The 18,672-nt window shown below is 43.9% G+C and overlaps 1 protein-coding gene across 4 annotated transcripts in view; it reads right to left on the bottom strand.

Annotated features, from left to right (window-relative positions):
- The window catches only part of tmem181 (transmembrane protein 181), a 105,244-nt gene that overhangs the window by 59,220 nt on the left and 27,352 nt on the right, over nt 1-18,672 (bottom strand). For all 4 annotated transcript variants that reach the window (XM_052011388.1, XM_052011389.1, XM_052011390.1 and 1 more), the window contains 3 exons: nt 12,155-12,216; nt 10,146-10,230; nt 8,594-8,715 (listed from right to left, as the gene is read on the bottom strand). In XM_052011388.1, coding sequence (XP_051867348.1) covers nt 8,594-8,715; nt 10,146-10,230; nt 12,155-12,216 — 269 coding nt within the window. The remainder of the gene's footprint in view (nt 1-8,593; nt 8,716-10,145; nt 10,231-12,154; nt 12,217-18,672) is intronic.

The raw sequence follows: 18,672 nt of genomic DNA, 5'->3' as shown, positions 1-18,672 counted from the left end.
GTTTGCAGATACAAAGACAGGTGGAGGGGCAGGTAGTGTTGAGGAAGTAGGGAGTCTACAGAAGGATTTGGACAGGTTGGGAGAATGGGCTAAGAAGTGGTAGACGGAATAGGGAAGTGTATGGTCATGCACTTTGGACTATTTTCTAAATGGGGAGCAAATTCAGAAATCTGAGGTGCAAAGGGACTTGGAAGTCCTAGTGCAGGATTCCCTAAACTTGCAGGTTGAGTCTATAGCAAGGAAGACAAATGCAATGTTAGCATTCATTTCGAGAGACTAGAATATAAAAGCAAGGGTGCAATGCTGAGGTTTTATAAGGTGTTGGTCAGACCACATTCAGACCAAACCCCATATGGTCAGACCATATTGTGGTATTGTGAGCAATTTTGGGCCTTATATCTAAGGAAGGGTGTGCTAGCATTGGAGGGGGTCCAGAAGAGGTTTACAAGAATGATCCCAGGAATGAAAGGGTTAATGTATGAGGAGCATTTGATGGCTCTGGGCCTGTGCTCACTGGAGTTTAGAAGGATGAGGGAGGATCTCATTGAAACCTAACGAATATTGAAAGGCCTCAATAGAGTGGACATGGAGAGGATGTTTCTGTAATGAGAGTGCCTAGAACCAGAGGGCATAGCCTCAGAATAGAAGGATGTTCCTTCAGAATAGAGATGAGGAGGAATCTCTTTAGCCAGAGGGTGGTGAATCTGTGGAATTCATTGCCACAGACAGCTGTGGAGGCCAAGTCATTGGGTATATTTAAAGTGGAGGTTGCTAGGTTCTTGATTAGTATGGGCATCAAAGGGAGAAGGCAGGAGAATAGGGTTGAGAGGGAAAAGTAAATCATAGAGCAGACTCGATGGGCTGAATGGCCTAATTCTGCTCCTGTGTCTTATGGTCACAGTTCAGTGATAGGAGTTACAGACCCCTGTTGTTACAGTTCAGTGATGGGGGTTACAGAACCCTGTTTTTTTAAAACTTTAAACTTTATTTATACAGCACGGTAACAAGCCATTCCGGCCCAACGAGCCCACGCCGCCCAATCACACCCATGTTAACCTACTAACCCGTACGTCTTTTTGGAATGTGGGAGGAAATGGGAGAACCCAGAGGAAACCCACTCAGTCACAGGGAGAACATACAAATTAGGGAAGTAATGGAGGGAGATTAATTACTCAACTATTACTGGTTATGGTCAGGGTGAAAGTATAAAGGGCACAGAATTCCTACTCTTAACTTGGGATTTCTTTGTCATTAATACATACAAAATGGAAGGCACCATTTAGCCCCTCGTGCCTGTGCCGCCATTCAATGACCTTTTGCCTCAGCACATAACACATGAAACACCAGGAGCTGGAAATAGGCACCTGGCCCTTCAAGCCTCCCCACTGTTCAATACAATAACTGACCAGACCACCTCTGTGCCAGATCCCATAGCCCTCAATTCCCCAATCTTTCAAACATTTATCAACCTCCACTTTGAATACATCTAATGATCTAGCCTCCACACTCTCTGGGGGTAATGAATTTCAGAGATTTACTATCCCCTACAAAAAGAAATGACCACAAACCTCAGTTTAAAACGACGAATCCCATATCCCTTGATTTTCTAAATATTCCAAAACTGATGAAAAAAAATTCTTTTCATCTCTGTCCTGATTGGCTAACCCCTTGTTTTAAGACCTTCTCCTGGTCTGAACAGCCCAGCCAGGGAAAGATCAGCAATATTTACCCTGTTCTCCTAAGAATTTTGCACCTCCTAAACTCGAGAGAATAGGCCCAGCCTACTTCATCTCCCACCATTCCTGGGATTAATCTGGTGAACCTCCGCCACCTATGGCCTGTGCTGCAGTTCAAAGAGCAAGTATTGGTGGGGAGACCAAACCAGCACACAATATTCTAGATGCAGTCTCACCAGTGTTTTGCATTAGTGTCAGTAAATTGAAGCAGACCGTCTCTACTCCTGTACTCAAATCGCCTTACAATAAAGGCTGTCATGAAGTCTTAGGAGCCAAACAGCATGGAAACAGGCCCTTTGACCCAACTCATCCATGCCAACCAAGATGTCTATCCAAGCCTGTCCCATTTACCTGTGTTTGGCTCATATCCCTCTAAATCTTTTCTATCCACGTGCCTGTCTAAATGTCTTTTAAACGTTATAATTGTACCCACCTCTACAGCATCTTCTGGCAGCTTCTTCCATATACCCACCACACACCATGAAAAAGGTTTTCCCTCAGGTTCCTTTTAAATCTTTCCCCTTTCACCCTAAACCTATGCCTTCTGGCTATGTGCCTGTGATGCTGCTGCAGATAAGTTTTTCATTGCACCTGTGCATACATGTACTTGTGCCTATGACAATAAACTCGACTTTTGACTTTTAGACTCTGCTACCCTGGGAAAAAGACTTTGACCATCTACCTTATCTGCACCCCTTGTGATTTTATAAATCTCTATCATAATTTGCCTTCTTAATTGCTTGCTGTATCTGCACACCAACAACTTCCAATATCTCACCATTAAAAAAATTCTTCGCCTTTATTTATCCCTATCAAAATGGATCACCTTACATTTTTCCCCCATATTAATCTTCATCATATCCTTGCTCTGGAAGTCCCCCTGAACCTCTGTCTCCTACTCATAGTCACACTCATACTTAAGATTTATTTCACAAAATTGACTATTATGTTTGATTCCCTCATTCTAATTATTTAGACTACAAAAAGCTGATGCTAACACCCTGTCAAACCTCAAGTCAAACTCTCCCAATTTCTGTCAATTAACCAGTCCTCAATTCACACCAGTACGTTACCCCCAATATCATGCTTTGTTTAGTAATCTTGTGTGGTACCTTATCGAAGACCTTCACAAAGTTAAAATGTACGTCAACTGGCTCGCTCTCAATTATTCTGCCAGTTGCAAGCTAAAATAAGAGAATTGTCAAACATTAAATCCCTTCCACAAATCCACATCAACTCTGGCCAATCCATTTCTTTTGGGGGAAAAAAAATTATACCCTCTCTTTCCTTTCCTAGGAGATGATATAAAAAGTTTTTCCAAAAGAAATGGATTGGCCAGAGTTGATGTGGACTTATGGAAGGGATATATAGTTTGACAAATCTAAGCATTATGGAGAGTACCTCTAAAGTTTTTACTAGTTTCCTTTGATAAGCAAAGCCAGATGACAGAATCAATTCAAGAATTATCAGCCTTTGCAGGACCTCTTATCTCACCCAGTGTCTCAGCAACCTTCACTTTTACCTTAACTTTGGCAAAAGTATTCAAGAATGGGGGAACAGAGAGCAATAAATGACAGGTTAGTGAGCTTAGTACCTGTCATGAGGAAAACATTAAAGATTTTAAACCAGGGATAGGAAAAAGATATTTATTTATTAGTCACATGTACATCGAAACACACGGTGAAATGCGTCTTTTTTGTGTTACTGAGAATGTGCTGGGAGCAGCCCACAAGTGTCGCTATTCTTCCGGCACCAACATAGCATGCCCACAACTCCTAACCTGTACGTCTTTGGAATGTGGGAGGAAGCCAGAGCAGCTGGAGGAAACCCATGCAGACACAAAGGGAGAACGTACAAACTCCATACAGATAGCGGCGGGAATTGAACTTGATTCGTTGGTGCTGTAATAGCGTTACTCTAACCACTACACTACCATGCCACCCCTGAAGAACTTCAGGTAATCAGGAAAATATTAACTGTGATTTCCTTTGTGCCAGAGGCTTAAATGGGGCAGAATTTGTAGGTGCATCCAGTAGGATTCCTTAAAACAGTATGTAGATAAACCAACCAGGGAAGGAGACCTTGAAATGAGCCTGGGCAGGTGATCAGAGTTTCAATGAGAGAGCACTTTGGGAACAGTGATCATAACTTCTTAAGTTTTCAGACAGTTATGGATAAAGATAAGACTGGAAAGTGCTAAAGTGAGGAAAGGCCAATTACAACAGTATTAGGCAGAAATTTGGGAGAGTAGACTGGGAGCAAGTCTGCATCTGATGTGTAAGGAATCCTTCAAAGGCCAGCTTGTCAGAGTTCAGGAGCAACATCTTCCTGTGAAGAAGGAAGACAAGGATGGCAAGGTTCAGGAACCTTTAATGATGTGAGGTGTCAAAAAGAAAAAGGAAGCATATATGAGGTTCAGGAGTCTTTTCCCCAGGGTGAAAATGTCAAGTGCTCGAGGGCATAGGTTTAAGATGAGAGGGGTAAAGTTTAAAGGACACGTGCATGACAAGTTTTTTTTTACACATACAGTGGTAGGTGCCCAGAATGTGTCTGCCAGGAGAAATGGTGGAAGCAGATACAATAGCAACATTTGAGAGGCATTTCGACAGACACACGAACAGACAGGGAATGGATGGATATAAACCACACAGTGTCAGATGGGATTAGTTTAAGTTAGCATCATGGTCAGCACAGACATAGTGAGCCGAGAGGTCTGTCCCCGTGCTGTACTGTTCTACATTCAAAGAGAGTAGGACCCACTGAATTTGCACCGATCATCAACCATCCATTTACACCATTCCTACCCTAACCCATTTTCTTCTCCCCACAGTCCCGACATCTTCCTCCCCCCTCCCACCCCAATTCCACCACTCATTTACACAATAGGGGGATTCACAATAGCCCACACATACTTAGGATGTTGTACCGTTATTTAAGAATGGCTGCGAGGATAAGGCAGGGAACTATAGGCCAATGAGCCTAACATCAGTGGTGGGAAAGTTAGTGGAGGGGATTCTGAGGGACAGGATCCACCAGCATTTGGAAAGGCAAGATCCCACATGGTAGGCTGGTCTGGAAGGTTAGGGTACATGAGATCCAGGGTGAGCCAGTCAACTGGATACAAAATTGGCTTGGTGGATGGAGACAGAGGGTGGTAGTCGAGGGTTGTTTTTCCAGATTGGAGGCCTGTGGCCAGTGGTATACTGCAGGGATCAGTGCTGGATCCCCAGTTGTTTGTCATATATATTAATGATTTGGATGAGAATGTAGATGGCATGATTAGTAGGTTTGCAGATGACACCGAAATTGATGGTGTGGTGGACAGTGAAGAAGGTTGTCTGAAGTTCAAAAGGATCTAGATGAACTGGGAACGTGAGCAAAGGAATGGCAGATAGAATTTATCTCTGGCAAATATGAAGTGATGCATTTTGGGAAGTTAAACCATGGCACGACATACACAATAAATAGCACAGCCCTGGGGAGTGCTGTAGAACAGATAGATCGAGGGGAACAAGTACACAGTTCCCTGAAAGTGGCAAACAGGTAGACAGGGTAGTGAAGAAGGTATTTGGCACGCTTGCCTTCATAATCAGGGCACTGAGTACAGGAGTTGGGATATCATGTTACAGCTGTACAATATACTGGTGTGACCACACTTGGACTATTGTGTGCTGTTCTTGTCACCCAGCTATAGGAAGAATGAAATTAAGCTGGAGAGGTTGTACGAAAGATTCACAGGGATATTGCTGGGACTGGAGGGCTTGACAGGAAGAGGTTGTTTTCCTTGGAGCGTAGGAGTCTGAGGGGTAACCTACACGAAATCATGAGGGGCATAGAGAAGGTGGATGGTCACAGTCTTTATCCCAGGTAGAGAAGTCTAAAACTATAGGGCATAGGTTTAAGCTGAGAGGGGATAGATTTAAAAGGGACCTGAGGGGAAATCTTTTTCCACACAGAGTGTGGTGGGTATATGGACTGAGCTGCCAGAAGAAGTGGCAAAGGTTGGTAAAGTTACAAAATTTCATTTTTATACCATTTTATTGAAATCCATTTCAAAAGGGTTTGGGTGGGGAACATTCTTGTTCTTAGTTCTTTCAGGTCTCCAGTTCATGCTTTCCCCCTTTCACCTTAAACCTACACCCTCTATTTGACATTTCCACTCTGGGGAAAAAGATTCTATCTACCCTATCTATGCCTCTCATAATTTTATAAACTTCTATCAGGTCTCCCCCTCAGACTTTGACACTCCAGAGAAGACAATTCAAATCTGTCCAACCTCTCCATTTAGCTAATACTCTCTAATCCAGGCAGCATCCTGGTGAACCTCGTCTGCACTCTCTCCAAACCTCCACATCGTTCCTGAATGGGGTGACCTGAACTGAACACAATACTCCAAATCAAGCCTAACCAAAGTTTTATCCAGCTGCAACATGACTTCCTGACTCTCATATTCAATGCCCTGACTGATGAAGGTAAGCATGCCATATGCCTTCTTTACCAGCTGTTGTTAGCTCTTTCAGTGAGCTACAAACTTGTTCTTATTCTTAGTTTTTTTTTCCCCATTTCTCCGGACCTTGTGGCTACTGTCAGAATACAGTGGACAATTTTTTTCTAAACAGGTGCTGAAAACTTATTATATTTTAGGAAAATCCAGTTGGGTTTCTATGTGGTTGGGAAAATAATGTTTTTTTTTCCCCCAGTTTCTCGTGCAGTCTTTCCCAAACTCACACAGAAGACCTCCAAAACACAATTGCATGAAATTCCGAGGGATTTTTTTTGCACTGTTTTGGCTAATGCTTGGCAGGAAAAGGTAAAAGTACGACCTGACAGGAACTCATACCCAACATGGTTAAACTGCAAAGTCAGCAATACTTCAAAACTGGTTCTATAATCAAATCACTTAGGAAAAGAATTCTAAGAAATAATCGACAAAGAAAACTGAAATCAGTACTAGTTTCATGGTAACAAGAGGCTTTAAAAGAACGACAGCTTGACTAAGAACATTTGCTGCTGGTATCATAAAGGTTCTCATACATTGGCTTGTAGGACAACAATGGAATCTTTTAAGCTAATACTTCACTACAAACAGCAACGTGGGAAACTCAAAAGCAATGAACATGGTATACCACACCAGGAATCATCAACACCTGACAATTTACAGTGAGAACTTCTATGATAGAGATAAGCCATCTGCCAAAGTAACATTCCATCCATGAGCATACTTACACTACAACATTGTAGCTGAAGGAGTGGAACATTAGCAGAAAGACAGAAGGTGGCTGAACAACCCCAATGTACTTCTGGTTGGATCAAAATTCCATCTGAAAGAGGACATTCCTTGTCCTGGCTTGCTGTGTTCCACTGCATTTAGTGCAGAACTTGCTTGGCTATTTGCAAATTCTTTTTACTTTATTTCCCCCCTCCACCCCACTCTCCTCTCTAAATATAAACAAAACTATTCATTTCATTTTTTTTAAATTGTAGCACCTTCTAACTTTACGACACATTTCCCCCAACACCAAGGGGGAAACTGTCCCATTTGAAAACAGAAGAACTCCTCAACCATAGCTCTCCCCTTGACCTAAATTCCTAACTCCATCCCAGAACAAACTACCTGGTTTAGTCTCACCACCACCCAGACCAACAAGTCAGAAACACTATAACCCAACTCAAAAACAGGGCACCAGAACAGTTTCCTTACTGAAATTCCAAACCTTGGGCATAGAGGAACTTCAATCACAGATTCAATCTCATCTCATCTTGACAAGAGAGGAAATGTCAGGGGAATATCGGGATGTCATAATTGCGATCATCTTCAATAAAGGAGCTTATCCAAATGTACTAACTACAAAGGGGTGACCCTGTCTCCCTGCTGTCTGCCACAGGGAAAGTCATCACCATGCTGCTCCTCAAGTGCCTCCTCCAAGTGGTTGAAGAGCTGCTCCCCAAATTGTAATGTTGATTCCATCTAATTAGAGGCACAAGGGATGAGACAACTCTCATGAGAAATGCAAGGTGTAGCATCATCCACTATACATTCCTTTTTCAACCTCACGAAACCATTTGACCCTGTCAATCAAGAAATGCTGTGAAGCATCCTTCTCAAAAACGGCTAACTGTAGAAATTCATCTCCACCTTATGTCTGCTACGTGACGGCAGACAAGCCATGATCATAACCAATTTCAGTGCATTGTCATCTGTGAAATAAGAGCAATGTCTTATTTTATACTTTTAACAACACAGAAGGAACCTATCAGCCATTAGGTTCATGCCAATTTCGAGGGGAGCAATCTCATCGGTCCTATTCACCTTCACCTCATATCCCTGCACCTCATGTTCATGATTTACAGTAGTCAATTAATCCAGCAGCATGTCTTTGGAGATGTGGGAGGAAACCAGAACATTGAGAGGAAGCCTGTGTAGTCACAGAAATAATGTACGAGCTCCATACAGACAGCACACGAGGTCAGCTGGATGCCCTGGACCGTTAAGGTAGCAGTACTACCTGCTGCACCTCCATGCAGCCCAAGATAGTCAGAAGAGCAATCCTCCAATGTATAAGACAAAAATCATGAATTTATTTTTAAATTTGTAAGGGTAAGTCACTGACAGGGTAATTAGACTGGGAAGAGATAGTAGTCAGAAGAAGAGGGTGCAAAAGGGGACCTGGTAAGAACTTTGTAGATTTTCCAAAAAAAAGAGATCTTACATTCAACACTTGCAGCACCCAGACCCAAATTCGAAACAGTCCCCACTACATTTCACACTTATATAAGTGCAACTACAGGATAATTATCAGAGTTTAACTCAAAGCATTAACACATCACAGTTGCTGTTAACAGCTGCTGAAACTTACATTTGGACAGTGAAGAGACCGAGTATGGTTATGAGGTTGAACCCTGATGTTTGGCACACTGGTGTCTTGCATGACTCCACTTATCGCAACCATCATGGAAATATTTTTCCGGAATTCCACTTCTGAAAATCAAAACTGTGATTTTATAGGCACTGGATATTTTTTTACATTATTCCCAAGATTATAACTAAGCAAAGTTAATACAATACCACATGAAGTCTGTCAAGTCCCTCAGATGAATAATTTACTAAATTTATAGACCTATGAATTATCCAAATACACAAGCATAATTTGAAATAGGCATCACCCTTAATTCCACAGTGCACCATTCATAAACTCAAAGCAATCCTTGTAGCCATTCTGGATGGAACTTCAATCTTTGAAAACTCTTAGCTAAATTGACCAAGTTATAACTTTTAACTGCATTTAATGTCACGAACATACATGAGATGAACAGCATGAGATATTAAACAATTGCAAAAGAAATTACCTAGCTCATAATTTGTAAACATATTTCCCAACTTGGAATCATAAGTCAAAAGTCATACAGCCCATCCATGCCAACCATCAAGTAACCTATCTATACTAATACCATTAACCAGCACTTGGTCTGTCGGCTTCCAAACCTTGGTGATTCAAGTACTCACCTAGATACTTTTTAAATGTTGTGAGAGTGCCTGCCTCTACCACATTTCCAGGCAGTGTGTTCCAGATGCAAACTCCCTCTGCATTAAAAACTTTCCTCAGATCCCTTCTTACCCTCCTTCTCCTCACCTTAAATCTATGCCCTTCAGTTCTATAAGTCTCTGTTATGAGAAAAGCCGCTCATAATTTTATATACAGTACCTTTATCAGATCTCTCCTTAGTCTCTGCTCCAAGGAAAACAAACCAAACCTAATCATATCAGAAACATTCCATTCCAGGCATCATTCTGGTAAATCACCTTTGCACCCTCTTCAGTGTAATCATGTCTTTCCTACAGTGTGGTGACCAGAACCAACCAGACTTCTCCAGCTGTGGCCTAACCAAGGTTTTATGAAGTTGTACCATGACCTCCCTGCTCCTATATTCTATGGTCTAGCTAATGAAAACCAGCATCCCATCTGCCTTCTTTACTGACTCATCCACCTATGCTGCAACTTTTAGGGATCTATGGACATACACCAATGTCCTTCTGTTCATCAATACTCTCTGGGGCTCTACCATTCATGACATATGTCCTACCCTTACTTATCTCCACAAAGTGCACCACTTCGCACTTATTAGAATTAAATTCCATCTGCCATTGTTCTTAAAAATATCATTATCAATATCTCTTAAATCATTCTATAACCTAGGACAATCCTCCTCACTATCAACACCACCATCAATTTTCATGCCATGTGCAAATTTACTATTCATACCTCCAACATTCACATCCAAATCAGCTCCACATCCAAAAAGCCTCTCGTGGTTTTACAATGCCTGTGATGTTGAACAAGGGCTGGGAGGTTACAAACAATTTATAACGTATAGAGCAGTATAGCTTGCTCTTTATTCAGATATTCCTACCTGTACTCTGTTCAAACTGACACGTTAACCATAGCTCCTGATTGTATGTGGACAACCCTGGCGTTTGCAGTTTTAATGGGCTACTCTGGAGGAGAAGGAATAAAAAGTCAAGTTATAACCCCTGATGATTATTAAAGAGGTCTCAATTTCAAATGAAATCATGACAATTCAACTCAAGTATCTGAGAATTTAACATCAACAACTCAGGCTAATTTTGATTTTCCATAACTGATTTGAATTTAGTTTTCAAAGTTTTACACTTGGAGCTGCTGTGTGTTACTGGAACAGTGAAGAACCGAGCTGGAAATAGAACAATTTGACAAAGGGGTCAGATAAACGTCAGGCTGGGCAGAACCAGCACTGGGAAAAAGAGTATGAGTGGAGGCTGGGACAATCAAGAGGTTGAATCAATGCTGGAGATGGTTGGGAGACTGGAATTAAGAGGAAAGAGGGAGAGAGGGTCAGAGGCCTGCGGATATTCTGCAGAGCTGAGAGCAGCACAACAAATGGCTTGTAGCTGGAAGGAAATGTCATGGTTTTCCATCTGTTTGTGAAAATGTTTAAAAGATTGTCCCTAATGGGAATTACAAGACCGAGGAGCAACAAAGCTCCAGCCTTTCCACCAGCACAACTAATGCAAGAGCTCATGCAAAACAAAAATAAGCAAATATTTACCATGGCTCAGTACTGCAAAGTAACTTCAGCCGAACATCAGATCCCTCCTACCATTTAAATTGAGTCCTCTAGAGTAACCTATCTTCCATTTCATTCTAAGCCAGGCAATGTTTCATGGTTAGTTACACCTTCTAGTTTGAAATATGGCACAAGATAAATGACACAGAAAGTTGGCATTCTTTCCATCACGTCTAAGTTGATATAGATAGCTGGAAAAGTAAATTGCAAAGAGGACACAGAGTCTGCAAAGGAATGAAGGCATGATAAGTGAGTGGCCACAAAGATGGAGTTTTCTGAAGGTAATGTGAAGTTATCTACTTTGTTGAGCAAAGTAGAAAAATAGTATTATTTAAATGCAGTGAGATGTCGGTTTTCAGAGATACTTAAGCATCCTCATGGAAAGAACTCCAAGCTAGAAGGCAAGAACTGCAGGTATTTAGGAAGGCAAATGAAATGTTCCATATTACAAGGGAAATAGAATACAAGTCTTTGGTATAATGATACAAAGCTTGGATAACACCACACTGAGAATACAGCAATATTTAAGATCTTTGCTGCACTCTACTGCAAATAAGATGAATTCCTGGATGGAGATGCTGGTCTTATGGAGGAAGAATTGAGAAGAAGGGGCTTGTACTCTCTGGAGGTTAGGACAATCAGAGGATCTATTCATAGATATCAGTATCAATAGATGGCTTGACAAGGTAAATACTGCAAATATTTCCTCTAGTGGGGGGGGGGGAGGGCAGAGGGGGGGTGGTGGTGGGTCCGTCTCAGTAATGAGCGTCCCATTAAAGGCAAGATGTGGAGGAATTTCTCCTCAGACAGTTGGGCAGATTTGGAATAGAGTGGTGGTTGTTGAATTATTATGTATATTCACGGCCAAAATATACCCATTATTAGTCTACAGCAAATTTCTCTGCTGACAATTATTGAATGGCAGAGGCTCAAGGAACTACTCCTGTGCTCACTTCTTACATAGCAAGCAAAATGCTGGAGGAGCTCAGCAGGTCAGGCAGCATCTGATAATAGGTCAGCAAGAACCTGAGTGTTAACGTCCTCTCACAAAAAGGATATTCTCAGAGAATATCCTGCTCTGGGAGATCATACCTCTAACAGTATTCAGTGTTTACATGAATTACCAATAATGTTACAAGCGTGTTAACTTAATCAAGGAGTTGTAACGTGCAAACAGGAACAAAGGATACAGAACTTTAAAATTTCAGTTGGAGATTTCACAGACCTGAAATGCTTATTGTATGCTCTGACCTGCTGAGTATTTCCAGAAAAAGCAGTTTTTGCTTTTCAGTTCATGCTTGATATTATTCACTTACCAGATTACCTTTCTTTGTGGATGAAATTGGTGGCAATGCTCTGGATGTAATAATTTCTGGACCTGTAATCAGACAGCATTTGTGAAAATAATGCACCAATATCTATGGGGTAAGGAAGGGAGGAGCAAAATTAATGCATTTCTTTCCCTTTATCTTTCTGTTCTATATACTGGCGAATAGATAACCTGTCTCAACTTCGGGAGATACTGTAGGAAGATCTGGAATAAGCTTCTATGTGGAAACAATAGCATTTTGATCAGTTGTTCTTCCCTGAAAAGAGTTCGTAATGATAATCAAATGCAAGAACTACAAGCACAAAACTGAAAGGACTCCCCTTGCCTTCACCAATCATGCCACCAGCTTCCAAATTCAATGGATTGGTCTCAATAATTTACAATGCCTTCAATGTAATGCCACCACCAGACATATCTGAAGTGGCTATTCCCTCTGTGATGTTTTGTTTCACTCTTTCATCTCCACCAATCCCTATTTCCCTCCTCATAACACCTCCCCTACAACCACAGGAGATGCAACCCCTGCCCTTTTACCTCCTCTCTCCTCACCATCCAGGGACCCAAACACTCCTTCTAGCTGAAGCAGCAATTCACATGTATTTGCTCTGTTTTAGTGTCCTGCACATGGTGCTCATGGTGTGGTCTCCTTCACTCTGGGATGAACAAAATACAGATTGAATTACGATTTTGCAGAACCGTCTTCAAAGATGACCTTGAGCTTTCAGTTGCTTGTCACTAATTCCCACCTCACTCCTACACTGTTCAAATGAAGCTTGAGAAACATTACCTCACCTCCCAACCTCACTGAATTCAACAATGTCAAATAAGCAACTATTCATGTCCTGTATCTCATTTTCAGTTTTGTCCTTTCCTGATCTTCAAGTTCACATTCCATTCATCTCTTCCTTCTTACCCCTACCCAGGCATACTTCCTGTTTTTCAAAGGCCTTTCTCACATATTTTCACTAACCACCATTTGTGTCATTCAGTCAGTCCTGCCTGCCACTCGATCACAGAACTTCTTTTTATTCTCTCCACAACTCCTTTTATTCAACTTAAAAGTTATTTCATTTCTAATTTTTTCCCAATTCTGACCAAAAGTCTTCAACCTGAAACAGCCGATTTCTATCTCCACAAATGATGTCTAACCTAATTTTTCAAGCACTTTGTTTTTATGTCCAGCCTCAGCAGTATTTTTGCCTTTGATTATAGCCGAGAAATGGGATAAGCCTCAAGAGCTCTCTGTCACACCGAATAAATGTGATGTGAACTATCTCTTTATTTATCTCTTTCTTTGTCTCTCTTTAACTCTCATGATTGACCGAGTTTTTCTTTTGTGGTCTAATTAATAAAAATCACTGACAAGAAACACTTCTCTTCCAGAAATAATGCTTGTCATGTTTCCAGCAAGTGATATGTGGTCAGGTTTAAGTTTGCTGCTTCTGGATGATCCTACATTAAAGCCGTTGTTATAGTTTTACTGGAAGAGCTTGATTGTATGATTCATTCATTCATTTTCTGTCCTTCCTCAGTGACGTTATCACAACCCAAGAACTTTATGACCAATATAATGGCCCCTTCTCATCAGGTTCCATAAACCAATAGAAATATTCTTTCACAAATGAACCATAACTTCACTTTTCATTACTGTCTGCTCTCTTCCAAACATCACTCTTATTGTCCATTTTGCTGCCGTCTCCAACTGATCCCATGCATGCCATTCTTCTTCCCATTCCTATGTCAGTCACTAAGGAAACAAATCCAGCCCTTTAAGCCTGAGTAAATAAGGTTCAAGGAATTATTCTCTTATCTCTAATTTGAACCATCTTCAAGGCCTCCACATCACTCATCTTGGGATGAAGGCCAAAACAGGAAAGTTTTTTTTAAACCCCAAAATATACTGTAGACATACAACTTGCAAATACATTATACTGCACATTAATATGCCACTGCTCATACTACCGACAGAACACAAAAATGCCAGCAATGACCATCATCAATAAGGGTGTACTTCTCCCTTTTCATCAAAACATATTGTGTAATTTGTATTATTGGCAATGTTGAGGCTCAGCACAGAGGCAAGTCTTCATGGCAGCTTTATCAGGTTTGCAAACCATTCAAAAGATACACCTATTTGTTATTCTCACGATACCCTACCATGCAGATTAGAGGAACACCACCTCATATTCCATTCTGGTAGTCTCCAACCTGACGGCACATCTGGTAACCACTCCCTGTGTTTTGTCTTTAGCACCCCCTCCCCCCCCCACTTTGGTTTTCCCTTATCCCTCCGGACCTTTTACCCCTTCTCTTTCGTCTCCCTCACAACCTGCCCATTACCCATACCTTCCTCCCTCTGGTTCCCCACCTCCTTCCCTTCATTCTGTGGTCTACTGTCCTCTCCTATCAGATGCCATCTTGTTCAGTCATTTGCCTCTTCCCCCATCACCTCCCAGCTTCTCACATCATTCCCACTTCCCCCTCCCCACACCTACCTACCTACCTTCCCCCATCGCTTGGATTCATCTATCACCCACCAGCTTGTGCTCCTCCCCCTCCCCCAGCCTTTTATTCTGGCTTCTGCACTCTTTCTTTGCAATTCTGATGAAGGGTCTCGGCCCAAAACGTCAACTGTTCATTTCCCTCCATAGATGCTGCCTGACCTGCTGAGTTTCTCCAACATTTTGTGTATGTTACCCTACCACACTGTTTCATGTCTCCTGTTCCCAGTGGGCTGAGAGCAATTTGAGACTGTGGACCATATTGATACTGCTGCAGCTGAAGGGGAGGGTTCAGATTATGGAATGATTTGAGCGAGTTAATGCCCATTGCTAAGGTACCTTTGGAACATTAGGCAGCTTAGCAGAAGCGCAAGATCTGAAAGTACTTGATGTTTTCCATCCAGATACCTTCCGAGCCACCCCTCGCCCTCACTTTGGTAAATTGGACCACCAGGCTGTGCTCATCCTCCCTGCATACAAACAGAAACTGAAACAGGAGGATCCAGTACAGAGAGTCGTGCAGTGCTGGTCTGAGGAAACAGATGAGCTTCTACGTGACTGCTTTGAGTCAGTGGACTGGTCCTTGTTCAAAGACTCAGCTGCCAGCCTAGATGAGTATATCACCACCATCACAGACTTTATCAGCCAGTGTGTTGAGGACTGTGTACCAAAGAGGACAATATTGGTATTCCCAAACCAGAAACCATGGATAAACTGGGAGATCCACTCCCTAATGAAGTAGAGGACTGCTGCACACAAATCTGGTGATCGTGACCTGTACAAGAAATCGAGATATGACCACTGGAAAGCTATCAGGGATGCCAAGAGACAACGCCGTCAGTTATGGAAAGGCTTACATGCTGTGCCATCATGAAGTGCTTTGAGAGGCTGGTCATAGCACGCATCAACTCCAGCCTACCAGACAACCTCGATCCACTGCAATTCACCTACTGCCATAAGAGGTCTGCAGTGGATGCCATCTCCCTAGTCCTACGCTCAGCTCTGGAGCATCTGGACAGTAAAGACACCTAGATTAGACTATTGTTTATTGACTGCAGCTCTGCCTTCAATACTAAAATTCCAAGCAAACTCATCACCAAACTCCGAGACCTAGGACTCAACACCTCCCTCTGTAACTGGATCCTTGACCTTCTGACCAACAGACCTCAATCAGTGAGGATAGGCAGCAATACCTCCGGCACAATTATTCTCAACACTGATGCCCCACAAGGCTGCGTTCTCAGCCCTCTACTCTACTCCCTATATACTCATGACTGCGTGGCCAGATTCAGCTCTAACTCCACCTACACATTTGCAGATGATACCACCGTAGTAGGCCGTATCGCAAATAATGATGAGTCGGAGTACAGGAAGGAGATAGAGAGCTTAGTTACATGGCGTCATGACAACAAGCTTTCCCTCAATGTCAGTAAAACAAAATAGTTGATCAGTGACTTCAGGAAAGTGGGCGGTGTACATGCACCTGTCTACATCAACAATGCTGAGGTCAAGAGGGTTGAGAGCTTCAAGTTCCTAGGAGTGAACATCACCAATAGCCTGTCCTGGTCCAACCACATAGACGCCATGGCCAAGAAAGCTCACCAGTGCCTCTACTTCCTCAGGAGGCTAAACAAATTTGGCACTCACCAGTTTTTAATCGCTGCACCATAGAAAGCATCCTATCTGGATGCATCGTGGCTTGGTATGGCAACTGCTCTGCCCAGGACCACAAGAAAATGCAGAGAGTTGTGAACACAGCCCAGCACATCATGGAAACCAGCCTCCCCTCCATGGACACTGTCTATACCTCTCGCTACCTTGGCATAATCAAAGACCTCACCCACCCGGGTCATTCTCTCTTCTCTCCTCTCCCATTGGGCAGAAGATACAGGAGCCTGAGGGCACATATGTAGTGAGACAGCACATGCCTGTCACGTGACAGTAATGACACTGACCCCCGCTGACTGGAGGACAGCATTGCTCCTCTGATCGGAAGTGATACTACTGTCAATCAAGGTGCGGCTCCACCCATCCCTCAAGTGTGAGAGTACCTTTTGTCTCTGAACTTGTTTGACCATTGGGTGTGAGAGTACCTTTTGTCTCTGAACTTGCCTGACCATTGGCTCACAACAGTGAGGCTCCATCCAGCCTCCTAGCACCATGAAAAGGGCTGCAATCCCCTAGCCCTTCCTCTTTTGATGACCCCAAGAGTAGTGAGACAATGCTGCAGAGATCACTGGTAAGAGTGCATCACCATGTGGTTTGGGAGCATTTCACTCAGATTCCAGGCAGTCTTAGAGCCAATGCTAGTGTGGGTCAAGCATTGAAGTATTATATCCTGAAGTTGTACATTGCTATTGTGTGTGTGTGTGTGTGTGTGTGTGTGTGTGTGTGTGTGTGTGTGTGTGTGTGTGTGTGTATCTTATCCTAGTTGCAATGTCCCCCTGCATGTTCGTGGTCTCCTGCGTGTATGTGAGTGTGTGTCTGTTCCCATCCATTCTGTCCCCGCGTTTGGCTTTGTGATTAAACTAGTTTTGATATCCAAAGCTCGCGTCCAGAGTCCTTGATCCTTAAGACTGAAAAGAACCATTTCACACAACATTTGGCGCTGCGAGCAGGGTCTTGAGGATCTTGGCTGGACACAAACGCAGGGAGAATGTTTCAGAACTGGGGATACAAGGCTAGCGCAGATACAGAGGAGAGGATCCCAGGGTGGACAGACGAGAGTGAGGGATTTGGGAGCTTGGCTAGCCTACTGGCAGACCACAGTAAGCCCGTGGACTGGGCTGAGCAGTTAGATCCATGCGATGAGAAAGTGGGACACCACGTGGTGGCCCTCCTCCAGCAGTCAGGGTTCCCCAGTGCCAAAGGGAGCCCAAGGGGTGCCCTCTGGCTCCTAGCGGTCCCTCCTACGGCGTCAGGTCGAGATCACTAGTCAGTGCTCACAAAGGGAAAGAGAGATAGAGACAACGATGTTGCACACTGCAGGAGGCAGTTCAAACTGCCCAGACCCGGGCCAACAACCTCGAGGTCCAGGGTACCGAGGTCACCTGCCAGCTGGTCCAGGCACAGCAGGCACAAGCCGCCCACAGGGCTGGCTGGCAGCCAGATCCATTTAAAATCCGAGCCCTGATCCGGCGCGGCGACAGGCTGGATGCATGGCTGGGGGATGGGGATATATGGATGGATAAGGACAATGAGGGGGCGCTAAACGAGAAGGGGCTCCCTCACGCCCGCCCTCCCCCCTAGCCACCCGAACCCCTACATGCTCGACCCGTCACCGTGCAGTCCCAGGTCCACCACAGAGGGGAGGGGAGTCAGGATGAGGCCCCCGCAGGGGGAAGTGCCCACTGTCCCTCCGAGATTACTGAGACTCAGGATTTATCCATCAAGGAGCTGACCCAGCTGGCAGCTGCTCCAACTGTGGGATGAGGGGGCCCCCAACATGAGCCTCTCTCACCAGGAAGCAAGCGCCCTAGGGAGCTTGTCTGACCAACAGAGCATTAACAATGCCCTGCGGGCACCACATGGAGGGACTGGGAACAATGCTATCCTGTGGGATCGGGTAGTGACCACAGTGAGGGTCCGGTACCTTACCCTCCTCGAATGGGACTTATATGGGCAACCGCAGTGGAGCACAGTCAGTGAGGGCACCGGGGTCATCAAGGAATGGGCGCTGGTGACTGGCATCTATGAGAGGCCCGGCAATCGTGGGTTGTTAGAAGACACCAGGGTGACCAGCACACTAACAGGGTACCTGGTCACCACCGCGTGCCCCAATTTGAGGCCAGTAGTCCTGCCCCTCACGGGACCGGCTAACGGGAAGACTGTGCGGGACGCCATCACCCTCCTCGAAGGGCTGGAGTTCTTACAGTGGGGGAAGCCGACCCAGATCTGCAGAGCAGAGACGAGGGCTGGGGACACGACCCCCCCCGTCCCACGCGCAAGCAGCTATACCTAGACCTGTTGTGCACAGGGGTGGACCGCGCCAGCATAGACGGGG

The sequence above is a fragment of the Pristis pectinata genome, chromosome 3 (genome assembly GCF_009764475.1).
Source record: "Pristis pectinata isolate sPriPec2 chromosome 3, sPriPec2.1.pri, whole genome shotgun sequence".
NCBI classification, from domain to species: Eukaryota; Metazoa; Chordata; class Chondrichthyes; order Rhinopristiformes; family Pristidae; genus Pristis; species Pristis pectinata.
This window is presented reverse-complemented; position numbering and strand designations above follow the sequence as displayed.